Source organism: Ambystoma mexicanum, chromosome 1p (genome assembly GCF_040938575.1).
Source record: "Ambystoma mexicanum isolate Mex_15411 chromosome 1p, UKY_AmexF1_1, whole genome shotgun sequence".
NCBI lineage: Eukaryota > Metazoa > Chordata > Amphibia > Caudata > Ambystomatidae > Ambystoma > Ambystoma mexicanum.
Genome location: NC_090921.1, coordinates 539896343 through 539908249, shown reverse-complemented (window position 1 = coordinate 539908249; position 11907 = coordinate 539896343). Strand labels below are relative to the sequence as shown.

General features: G+C 43.6%; 1 protein-coding gene across 7 annotated transcripts in view; it reads right to left on the bottom strand.

Annotated features, from left to right (window-relative positions):
• The window catches only part of UNC13A (unc-13 homolog A), a 541202-nt gene that overhangs the window by 122872 nt on the left and 406423 nt on the right, over positions 1 to 11907 (bottom strand). For all 7 annotated transcript variants that reach the window (XM_069649468.1, XM_069649472.1, XM_069649467.1 and 4 more), the window contains 5 exons: positions 10084 to 10152; positions 9329 to 9418; positions 6037 to 6171; positions 3130 to 3263; positions 466 to 551 (listed from right to left, as the gene is read on the bottom strand). In XM_069649468.1, the coding sequence (XP_069505569.1) occupies positions 466 to 551; positions 3130 to 3263; positions 6037 to 6171; positions 9329 to 9418; positions 10084 to 10152 (514 nt within the window). The remainder of the gene's footprint in view (positions 1 to 465; positions 552 to 3129; positions 3264 to 6036; positions 6172 to 9328; positions 9419 to 10083; positions 10153 to 11907) is intronic.

Sequence of the window (11907 nt, the reverse complement as noted above, 5' to 3'; positions counted from 1 at the left end):
CAATCAATGAGTTAAACAGCCCGACCCCCATAATCTCTTCACATTCTTTGCCTTAGTGATCCTTGGGCGTTAGAGGGCTTGCTAGCTCCCTGCTGTCTATTGACACCTCATTGCACACAGTAAATCAAGTCCTTAGCTCATGAAACTATATTGGATGTGACGTTATAGGAAATGTTTGAAGCACCCCTTCCAACTCTGTTCAGTAAGAACGCCCCAAGTTTTCCAGAGAACCCACAGATAATGGTTCAGGCCAGAGTGAAGAGGCTAAGAGGGACAGAGGGTGAAGCTGCATGTGTCTGTATCAGGTGGGGAAGGAGGGTTTTAAGAAATGTATTTGCCAACTGTTCATGACCAATTAAAATGTAAGGTAGTTAAGCAATTTCGAATCTCTTGATCAAGCGAGGATGGATGTTGGAAGGAGAATGAATGGGGAGGGGATGGATTAGAAGAGGGTTGAGAACTCACCTTCCATTGCATATTTCATGTCCTGAGCAAAGAGGCTCCACATCACCTCGGCACTGATCTTCCCCACATTCAACTCCTGAGGGAACCTGGGTGGAAAGGTAGGACGGGTCAATGCGTTAACCAAACTATTGTTCATATTTATTGTGAGGGGATTTCTGAATCTTATTTTGATAGTCCTCTGTTTGCAATGCAATCTCACCTTCTCTTCCCTGCTGCTGAAAATGGCACATTTGAGGGGGCAGTGAGCATTAAATTCAAGAATAGGACAAGTCATGATTTTGCCACCTTATAATTACTGTGCTAGTCCCCATTCTGGACATCCCCTTCAGTAAACAAATAGGTCCAATTGCCATGATGTGAGCCATCAGATTGTCCCCATAAGACATGCAAATGTGCACAAGTTATGAGGTGGATGCCAAATAAGCCTTAATATTGGTCCATTACGAGGCATAATACATTGTAATGCCCATCTCCTAAAGAGTCTGACACTCTGACACAAGCCACTGCGCATAAGAATAATCCATATTACTACAATAAAAGCTAAACACATTTCCAACGACAAGCCAAGGAATTTAATTAAGGCAAACAATGACAGTTTCTCTGTATCATATAGGAATCTTTCATGCAGGAGCCTTGACATTTCCTAATGTTAACAAGGACTAACATACAGTGAAGGCTGTAGACACACTTAGCTAACATGGAGGGCAATTCCAGAAATACCAGTAGGACAGGTATCGGAAAAGCTAATACAAACACAACATAACCCAGCAGATGAACATGTGTTAGGGACTGTGTTCCCGAAGCACTGGGTGAGAGAATTACTGCGCGGCACCACCAGAATCATTGCTTACTGGTAGGTAATGTCGAATGGTTACTTCGTATTTGGTTGTTGAATAAATCAGGTAATGATTAAAGCATTGAGATCTGGAAAGAGGAAAGCTTTACCAAACAGATGTATACTGCTCAGCATCTGCCTTTACATGGACGGTTGTCACTGGAGGGCTCTTCCTGGAAGGTATGGGCGAGCCAGTAAGGTAAATGGTGGGTATGAGGGTAGTCACTCAGCTAAAGCATGCTATTGAACGGGATAGGCTCATGCCCTGTGGTGGGTGTGAGGGCCATTCCTCGGCAACAGCACGCTACTGAAACGGATAAGCTTATGTCCTATGGTGAATATAAAGGTAGTCACTCGGCTACCAGGAGATACCACTGGGGATCGAGGAGCTAGTACATAGCGCTACGCAAATCTAACTTCCACATAAAATGCAAACATTTCATTATATCTATTATTTATGACCCCTGTACTTTACATGTCCTATATATATATGTCCTAATGTTGATTTATAGATTACCCCAATGCACAGAGTTACATACACAGTGGTGTTTGTTCTGCATTAGTTGGCCTGGGGAGTCAAAAGTAGCCCCTGGTAACTGTTGGTTTTCAGCTAACCAGGCTCGTTTATGCTATAAGCAGGAGCTAAATAGCTCCCCCCAGTTATGCACCCTGGGCATGAGGGTAGTCACTCAGCTAATGCATCCTTCTGAACAGGATTAGCGCATGGCCTATGGTGGGCATGAAGGTATCCACTCAGTTAAAGCATTCTACTGAAAGGGATAGATTCAGGCCCTAGAGTGGGGGTGAAGGTAGTCTCTCAGCTAAAGCATGCCATTGCATGGGATACACTCATGTCCTATGGTGTGAGGGTAGTCATTAAGCTAAAGCCTGCCATTGCATGGGATACACTCATGTCCTATGGTGTGAGGGTAGTCATTAAGCTAAAGCCTGCCATTGCATGGGATACACTCATGTCCTATGGTGTGAGGGTAGTCTCTCAGCTAAAGCATGCCATTGCATGGGATACACTCATGTCCTGTGGTGTGAGGGTAGTCTCTCAGCTAAAGCATGCCATTGCATGGGATACACTCATGTCCTATGGTGTGAGGGTAGTCTCTCAGCTAAAGCATGCCATTGCATGGGATACACTCATGTCCTATGGTGTGAGGGTAGTCATTAAGCTAAAGCATGTTCATGGGTTGACTGGACTACAGGGAACACTGGATATTTCACTGGTGGGCCTCTGCATCACAGCCTCTTTTGTGTGGTTACCTATTTTATTTTCACATTTCCTTATGGAAAGGACTTGGGCCTGCTCACACTGTGTAGTAAGGGGCCCTTTAGTTCCCAGGCCACCCCTGAGCATGCTAAGGGATAGGCACATGTCCTTAGGTGGGCATGAGGGTAGTCACTCAGCTATAGAAAGGGATAGACTCTTGTCATATCCTCCTATCATCATTTCTATATTTGTCTGCTCATCTTTACATACCCTATACACGCTTCAATCAAGGATGAACACATATCCCTCCCATTTATTTGTGAATGCCATAAGCCTCAAAGCTCCAGTGCACAACACCTCGTCACTGATGCCGAGGACCAAAGCTCCAGTGTACAACACCTCATCACTGATGCCGAGGACCAAAGCTCCAGTGTACAACACCTCATCACTGATGCCGAGGACCAAAGTGTCATACACCAACAGATGTGTAGTGATTTGTTTAATAAGCAACCAGTTCTATACCAGCGCCTAGATGACATTTAATTCACAGTGTGCCCTTCAATTCAATAAAAAAATAGCATGCCTCCCAGTTCACCCTCACAATACTTACTGGTTTAGGCAGGGTGTGTATGAATTCTTATCCTCTTCTATGATTGACACAATGAGCGTTATGAGTTTCGACCAGAAATCCAGGTTTTTTATGCTGGGCCCTTGTTCCTCTGGAGGCACCTCACCTTTCTTTGCCTGTGAAAGGGATTAGATTGTATTAATAGTCACAAAGTAGTCACGCCCATCACCTTGTCCCCTCCCCATATAGGTCTGGTTGCCCAGAAGTGGAATGACTTTTATTTTCACACAATTATGAAGCAGTTCAATTGTTGGTCCTTGAAAATCAACATTGGTTTCCACTGGAAACTTGATTTCAATTTAAGATCACGTGTATCAAAATCTCCAGGTTTGGCCACCTTGACACCTTGAAAATGTATGTGCTTCTGAGTCAGCTTGTTTAATTTGCTCCAGGTTACAGTAACTCACGCCTTTTTTGTGGACCATTGTAAATATCTACTGATCCATTTCGCGGAGGAGGAGTCTTGCAAGTTATATCACTGCCAAAGAACCAAGGTGATTTGTGTTTCCAGATTTCTGCAGTGTTTATAATGTAGTTTAACTAAGTAAACTGGTTGAGCATAGTGCTAGGACCACAAGTAAAGACGGCATAAAGATTCCTTTTGGTCTTCCCTTGCAGGTATCCCCCTTTCTATGGGACTGGTGGCTCTCACTTGACCCCCTTCTTAGCATTTAGCAGCGATTCTGCAGAACAGAGTATGGAAAATGTGATTCAGCTGTGGCAGAGAGGTACACTAGGGTCTATCCTCTTAAAACATTTGCCCTCGAGAATGCAATGTCTATCTTCTCACATCTTATTATATGTGGACTATCGCTGGGACAGACATGAAGTTAGAATTAGGCCTACAGTTGAAAGGGCACTCTTTGGGGATGTAACTAAATTTGGAATCTGCAAAGTTCTTATTACTCCGATGAAACTGATCTCGACGGCTTTGTTTTGGGGTGCAATGAGTTGCTTGATAACTTGCATTTTTTCATCAAAGTAAATTGCCAAGTCGCCTGCTTAATTCCTTGGTTGGATGGGTCCTGCAAGGCTCCGGCGATAAAACCGATGCACAAATTCGACTTTATCTGCCCATAATGACCCTTTGATATTCCCTGGAATAGAGTCCATAGACTGTTTGTCAGAAGATGTATGCCATTTCTTCTCCAGTCTTCTGCCATCTCTTTTAATAATGTCAAGGTCGCCATTAAATCATGTGTTAGGCAGTTTATATTTTCTATTGAATATATATATACTACACACGCCCTGGCCCGAATGCAGCAGGGCATTGTAAAAAAAAAGCAGATACAATACACATATTGAAAAACACATTCTATATCAAAGAACAAGAATACGTGTAAACACACATCAACAAAGGAAGCCATCAAAAACACACAGCTCACCTTTAGATTTCTTTGAGAGGGAGTGTACCAGGATAGCCACAATTTGCTCCAATTCACCATTTGCCAGGTCATTGGTCGTTTTGGCATACCTATACTATTCTGAGGTTAGCAGTGGGGGGATTTGTGCCAACGTTTTCTTGTGTAAATATGTCATGTTTTCCTTGGGTTTCAAATTGTGGGGGTGGTATGGTCAATTTACTGGAGATTATCACTTAATCAGATACGAACTGCCCCCCATATGGTATCCCCATAAGTGACTCGAAGACAGTACCTAGTATAGAAAGTCACAATTTTCGAGGGCACAGGAACTCTGAAGAGTTAAACAGTTAGCCAAGCTGACAACACATACATTTCCTTAAAACAACTCCTCAAGAAGACATACTCAGCCACTGCCACACGGCTTGCAAAACCGTTGTCGACAGTTACATCCTTGGCTATTTTCATGAAAAAGCAAGAAAATCTTTCTTTATGAAAGATAGTTTAGTTATTGTGTATTATTGACTTTTCTCTAGTGCTATAGCTTTATTGTAAGTGAGGATTGCCCTTATCTCTAAATACATTGGTTAGATGATGGTTGTGCGTTCTCCATGAGAAACAGGTACATATTTTCAAATACAAAATATTTAAAGTTATTTTTTAAAATGTTGATTCCATGAATACAATAGGAATGGCAGAGATGAGTAAGGGTGACTTTAATGAAAAATATTGGGTGATCATGGCTGTCAGGAAACACTGAAGACATCCAGGTGTTTGAAGTGACTTTATCCTTGTGCTGTGGGAAAGTACATGGGATCATGCAAGTATGGCACAGACATCTCATGCTCCGGAGGCAGCTGGCACATAAAGATTTTTCTACACCAAGTGGTTGATTGCATTGCATAGTTATACAAGTGCCAATACTTTCAGTCTGTTTAGTAGATATGGTTAATTTTAAGCAGCTGCTGCCGAGATGCCTACTATTAAGACCATCTTACCCAATACATTTCCAAACATGGCTGCATAGGTCGTTGTGCTGTCTGGCTGCCTGTAGATGGTCAGCCATGCACAGAATAACAAGACTTTCAATGTGTGATCAGAATCTAGTATATGAATTTAAAGTACACATTCATGTGGGCAGAGGTGTGGAGAGGTGGGGTCAGTGGGATGGGGCAATGGAGACCAAGGTGCAGCAAAGGATGCCTGGAGGATCCCGCATAAAGGGGGAAAAAGATTGAGCAAACTGATAAAACTTACAAAAGAGTCTGTGTAATCACGTAGAACCGATCATTGCTCTAGAACTCCGCTAATCTGAACGCTTGGTACTCAGGTTGTAGAAACAACAGTAGGAACAATAGGCAATGGGATGATCAAGAAGGGACTCCCTTGCCCGATTTCAATAAGCACCAATGTTGATGTTGTGTAGTTCATTAGAATCCTTTTGACACTTTGCAAATGACAGAAAGTCCCATTCTTGGTATATCACATTCAGCCTGCTTGTTAGGATACCTAAGTAAGTGGTACTTACAGGGTCGGTTTGGTACTCGCGGCTGTACAGCTCATGGCAGTTGTTAAAGATGTACTCGTACGTTGAGTTGAGGCAGGCTTTCACGCAGTCCTTCACCACCTGGCTGGCACGGGGTGGGCTCTGCAGCTCCTGGACCTGTGTGAGATAATGTGTGAGATGAGCACAAGTAAACATGATATGCAGAACACAAGCTGTGATGCAAATACATAAGCTTATGCCTCCTTGGGAGAGGATGTCCTCAAGGCTATTACAGAAGAGGACCAACCTTATTCAAATCCGTGTCACCACACCCTTAAAAAGCAGTCTGTCCCTAGATTGCTAGGCCGAATCACCTCTGCAGAAGAAAACATGCAACCTACATGTGTTTCTGTCTCTTTTGGCCTGGCCAGCGGTGTATATAGATACAGTAGCCAACAAGCAAGAGGTTCACATCTGCACATACAGATTTTATTCAGCACCAGAAAGCTACTGGGGAAACATGGCAAGGTCAAAATGATCCCTCTTTTTTTCTGAACAGTATGCACGCATCTGATGTCTTACCCAAAGTAGGGTTCTTGATAGATTAGGCATGCAGATTCAGGAAAATCAATTTTATCACGCGATAATTTAATTGATCAAAATAGTAAAAAAATAAAATCACCTTCTGACCTAATATTGAGGAAGCAAGTACTTCAATACGTAGGTCATCTCCCAAAACACTTTACAACTACAAAGAATGAGCAAATGTTTAAATTAGTTTAAACATTCGAACATCTGTGCACTGATTCTTGTTAATGGTTTAAATGTCGGTTCTTATCAAAGACGCCATATTATCACCCTGGAAGGGGGCGGTGGCCAATCAGAATGCTTTGAATGCGGGCTGTATTGTCCTGTAAAGCCTGTGTTCTGAGCAGCCTTGCTGCTGCTAGCCAGCGCCCCTTTCCTTCCCAGCTCCTCCTTCTCTTCCCTCCTCTTTCCTGCCCCCCCTTCACCTCTTAGCACCCATGTAGTTTCTGACGCGAGTACTAAGAGTGTCTAATTTGTTTATAAAAAAAGAAACGTAGTTTGCGCTAACTGTAGCCACGCCGTGGTTTCCCAAGTCATTTTTCAATGTTGATCACGTCACAGTCATCAACCTCTGAAAACGCTCTTGGGAACCATGGTGTGGCGCCTGGCTCTGCAGCAAGATACGTTATATATATTTTTTAAATGCACACCATTAGCACCTATATAGGGAACTACATAGGTGTTATGGGCGATATACACCTCAGCGGCGTGGTGGCCCTAACAGTAACAGTACCGCCACCCGCGTAATGAGACCTTCGCTACAGCAGTGTCTGCCCGCCGCTTTGGTATATATCACCCATTATCCACAATGCAAAGGGAAGCCCACTCTGCCGGATGGGTTGGCAGTAGCATTGCCTGTATTCCACTCTGCCACTTCACTCGCAGCGTTCCCAGCCGAAACTGCTGCCAGGGCTGCCCAACGCTGGTGTATCTCACCATCTGTGGGCCTGTTGACTCTCCAGACAATCCCCCAATATTCCTCAACATATCACCTGAAGCATGCTTGCATGCGCAAAGTACCCTTTACAGGAAACTCGACCTTCTCAAATGCAGTGCCTCTAGCACAGAACTGTTGAATATCCTATCTGCCCTTCCCGTTTCTAATTTGTTATTGTTTGTAATGTTGAATGATCAAACCATTGCAGTAAGTAATCATTTAAGATGGCCCCTGCAATAGTGGATTAGGGTGTCATGAAACAATTAAAACAGGAAACAAAACCAAGGCTATCTAGTAATGCATGATTCTGAGAAATCTGTCTGAGAGAAGGATGTCAGACTAATTCTGTTTTGTCATGTGAAAGATTTTGCCATAGAAATGTTAGACACAAAAAGCTTGTCTCCTACTAAGCCGTTCAGCCCCTTAACCTGCGACCCCCCTCAGGAAAGAGCTACGGTTTGAGTCAAGCCGCATGCTCACTCCAAGGGTATATTAAAGAACCGAGTTCGCTCACTGGCAAGTCATGTCTCTGTCCCTTTGAATACAGCATTTCATTATGATATCATTCTGTGGGTTATTACATAGGTTTTATAGTAATCATTAGGTGACATGTAAGAGATACAATGGGTTCACTTAAGCATTCACTTTTAGAGGTTTAAAGAATAATGAAACCAAATTAGATAATATGAACAGATGTTAGTAGGTTTCTAACGTGCCCATGCCCAGGGAAGTCATTTCACCAAAATGCCAGGGGTAGTGGAAGTGACATCACACGACCCTTGACCACCGATGACATCACAGGAAGTGACGGCATTTGAGCCCAGCCGAAGTGATATCGTGGGAAGCAATGGAACACAACCTTTCACTCCTTGACAAAACAGGAAGTGGCATCACATAGCATTGTTCCTAAGTACACTATGAAACATATGGTTACAATTTCACTATAATGTGATGTAAATTTCATAAAAGAATGGATCGCCATATTTATTGTTAGCATCAGTGTGTACATACATGCATGGCCAAATGATGATGATGTGTTATTATATAGCACTTACGCTTAAGCGCTTTATATATAATAAATATACACACAATATCACCCAACCTGTGTTGGTACTCATTTATCGACCTCAGAAGGATGAAAGGCTAAGTTGAGGTGTTTAAGAACAGACTCGGTGACTCACCCCTGAAGTGTGCCTGAAATTAACCTTTAATGAGTCTAGCAATTATTGTATAGAATTCCAGAAAGACACTTTATTTGGTATTCCTATTCTTTCTTATTTAGGGTCAGTACTGAAAGTGTTAGACTTGTGGCACCCCTGTTCTATTTTTTTAAGAGGCCTGAACAAGAAAGCCAGCCACTCCAGAAGTAAAGAGCCACATGGTGCTGGCCACAGCCCAGGAGCTTACATTAAAAAATGTTTTAGAGGTAGCAAGGGAGACCCAGAGCTAGCAAGGGAGACCTCAGAGGTCGCAGTTGCTACCTCTGGCGACCCCTAAATGACGTCCCTGCCCATGCCCTTTTATAAGGCACATCAACTACATGCCAATGCATTTGCGTTATTCCTGGACCTCCCACTTAATCTCACGCCCTGGCAATAAAAGATGCTGCTGTACCTTTCATGTGCAGGAAGAAAGATGTGGCACCCACATTTTCAGGACCTGGGAGCCATGCTTAAACCTTAATGAAGGATAGTATGTCCAACCGCTCCCATAAACTCCCAGGTCAGCGGGCACCACCCTCCACACCAACTTTGTTAACGGGCTGCCAATGAGTCCCACTCTAAGATACATAGGTTCAAATGTGTGTACCTTCATCCTGAAGAACGTAATGCTGGTAAGCAGGTCCACTGTTGACTTGAGGTCCTGGAGCCGCTCTGGGCTGCTGGCAGGGAAGTTGTTCTGTTCAAGAGAAATACAAGATAAATTGCCCAAATGTAACTGATTGAGAGTCTTGGACATACCAGATAACCCGGTAACAAATTGCGTGTATTTCAATCCGAAACCTCTATGATGGCTTCGTTTCTATTACTGAGGAGCAACACAGCACTGTGCATTAAGAATTTAGAATGTGTTTAATAGTAGAGTTGGTGGAAACACATCTACTGTGTGTAAAGACAAGAACGATTTTCCTGGTTTCACATCCCATTACCTTAAGGGACGAGTTGTCCACCTCCACACCATTCAACATTCTCTTACATACCAATTTAAGATCCATATATACAACCACGTAGCATATTTTGTCATGTGTATCATGGTGACCTTCTATTCACATCCTTTATTCACAAGCCAACCCCCTAGTGCAAGACTTGGGTGTGCTACCTTTTTGGAACCTTTCCGTTTGTCTGCTCTACGCTCATAAAATGATACATTCCTTGCATAAGTGGGTGACATTTTTTTCAGAAAATAACTGTATGTATTGTAAGTCACATTGGGGTGCAGAGGACAGAAGTTCCAAAATGAAAAGACAAATTGCCATTCTAGTTTGCTGTCTTATTTTGCCTGACTATAGTAAGAAATTCCTTTGGCTTTGCAGCAAGGGGCCAGAGGAAGTGGAGGGACCTTACCCGGTACATGGACAGGTCGATCCGCAGAGAGTTGTGCAGTTGGTCCAAGAGCTTCACAAACCTCTCTTTCTGTAGGAAAAAAGCAAAAACATCAAGTTGGTTCATGATATGATTTGATAGGTCATCTATAAGGCGCTTAATATCCAGAGGTTTCTAAGGATCGAACCTGTGTTGGTCTGTGTCGTTTTGCTTCCAAGGCGAGCACGTTGCCCCTGAGCTATCCTCCTGAGACAACTCAAATGCATAGAACTCAAATGCATGTGGTAGATATCCAAACTGTTTAACGTAGCCTGAGATATACTGTGACATCATAACTATCTTACTTAATGACTTCAAGGTCTGTTCCTGGCCAAAGATAGTCAAAATACCCCAAAGCATAAACTCAAATATATTAACAATTCAACTACTGCTATCGAAATGTCACCAAAAGTGGTGCCAATTAAACTATGGATACCTACCTCAGTGCTCAAGTAAGAAATAAATATTTGTTTCAGTCACAGATTACTTTTAGATTGCGCTTGTGGACTGAAAGGTGTGAGGAATCTTGGGGCGTTCGCACTTCACTCCCTAAATTATCCTCCACACAGAGGGCCAGGGAAAGGCCATCTTTTTTGGATCCTGGCCCTGGGGGTTGATATCTGAGGGAGGATCACCTGGGCGCGGGAGAATTGGGGAAAGAGGAGAAGGACCCCACAGATGAGACATGGTATCCCTCTTCTCCCTTGTGTGATGTTCCCTCAGTTCATAAAACCTTTTTAGGTTCAATCAGACACATATTTTCCCATCGGCTCTCATACAAACAAACACCAGTCTAGTACTGGGGCAAAGAAGAGGACTAAAAGGAACAAGACTGTGAGCTCCAGTCAGCGGTCTAGTTGTCAGACCTTTCTGATTTGTCCCAGTCATCTCAACTCTCAACAGTGGCAGTTTGAGTCTTTAGGTCACTATCCTTTCACGGAAGAGACACTTCCACTACATTTCAGTCTTTGTCCTGCCTAAGGGCAGTCCAGCACCAAAATGCCAGGCAATTCTCTTCTGAACAAGAGTAACAACAGCAACCCCAGACACGTGTTTCAGCCTGGTTGGGCCTCGTCAGTGAGGTGGAGCTGTGCCGCTCTAAGAGCAGTGAGCAAGGGTTCCACGTCTGGATTACACTAGTAACTTAGGGTGAAAATCAAAAGCTACTTAATATGCACAAACAAGGGTGGTCCTGGGAGTGTCTCTCTACCAGCCTATATTCCAGGTTACAGTCTCAACCAGAGTCTTTAGCTCACCATCTTTTCACAGAAGAGAAATTTCCACTACATATCAGTCTTTGTCCTGCTAAAGGGAAGACCATCATCGAAATGGCAGGCAATTCTCTTCTGAACAAGAGTACCAACAGCAACCGCAGACAGGTGTTTCGGCCTGGTTGGGCCTTGTCAGTGAGGTGGAGCTGTGTCTCTCTAAGAACAGTGAGCAAGAGTTCCCCGTCTGGATTACCTAGTAATCTTGGGGTGAAAACCCAAAGCTACTTAATATGCACAAACAAGGTCCTGGGTTAGAGTCTCGACCAGAGTCTTTAGCTCATCATTCTTTCACAGAAGAGAAATGTCCACTACATATCAGTCTTGCCCGGGCAAAGGGCAGTCCAGCACCGAGATCCATGGTCCAAGGCAGCAGCTGGGAGATGTGGGTATACAGTAATTCAAACTGTGGCTACATGCATGGAAACGGAGTTGGCGAGAGAGGCGCAAGAACAGGAAAGCCATGGTCAAGAAGGAAGGAGTAGCGGATGCTCCTGGAGCGAGAAACACTCACAGCGAGAACACTGGAGGGGCTTTG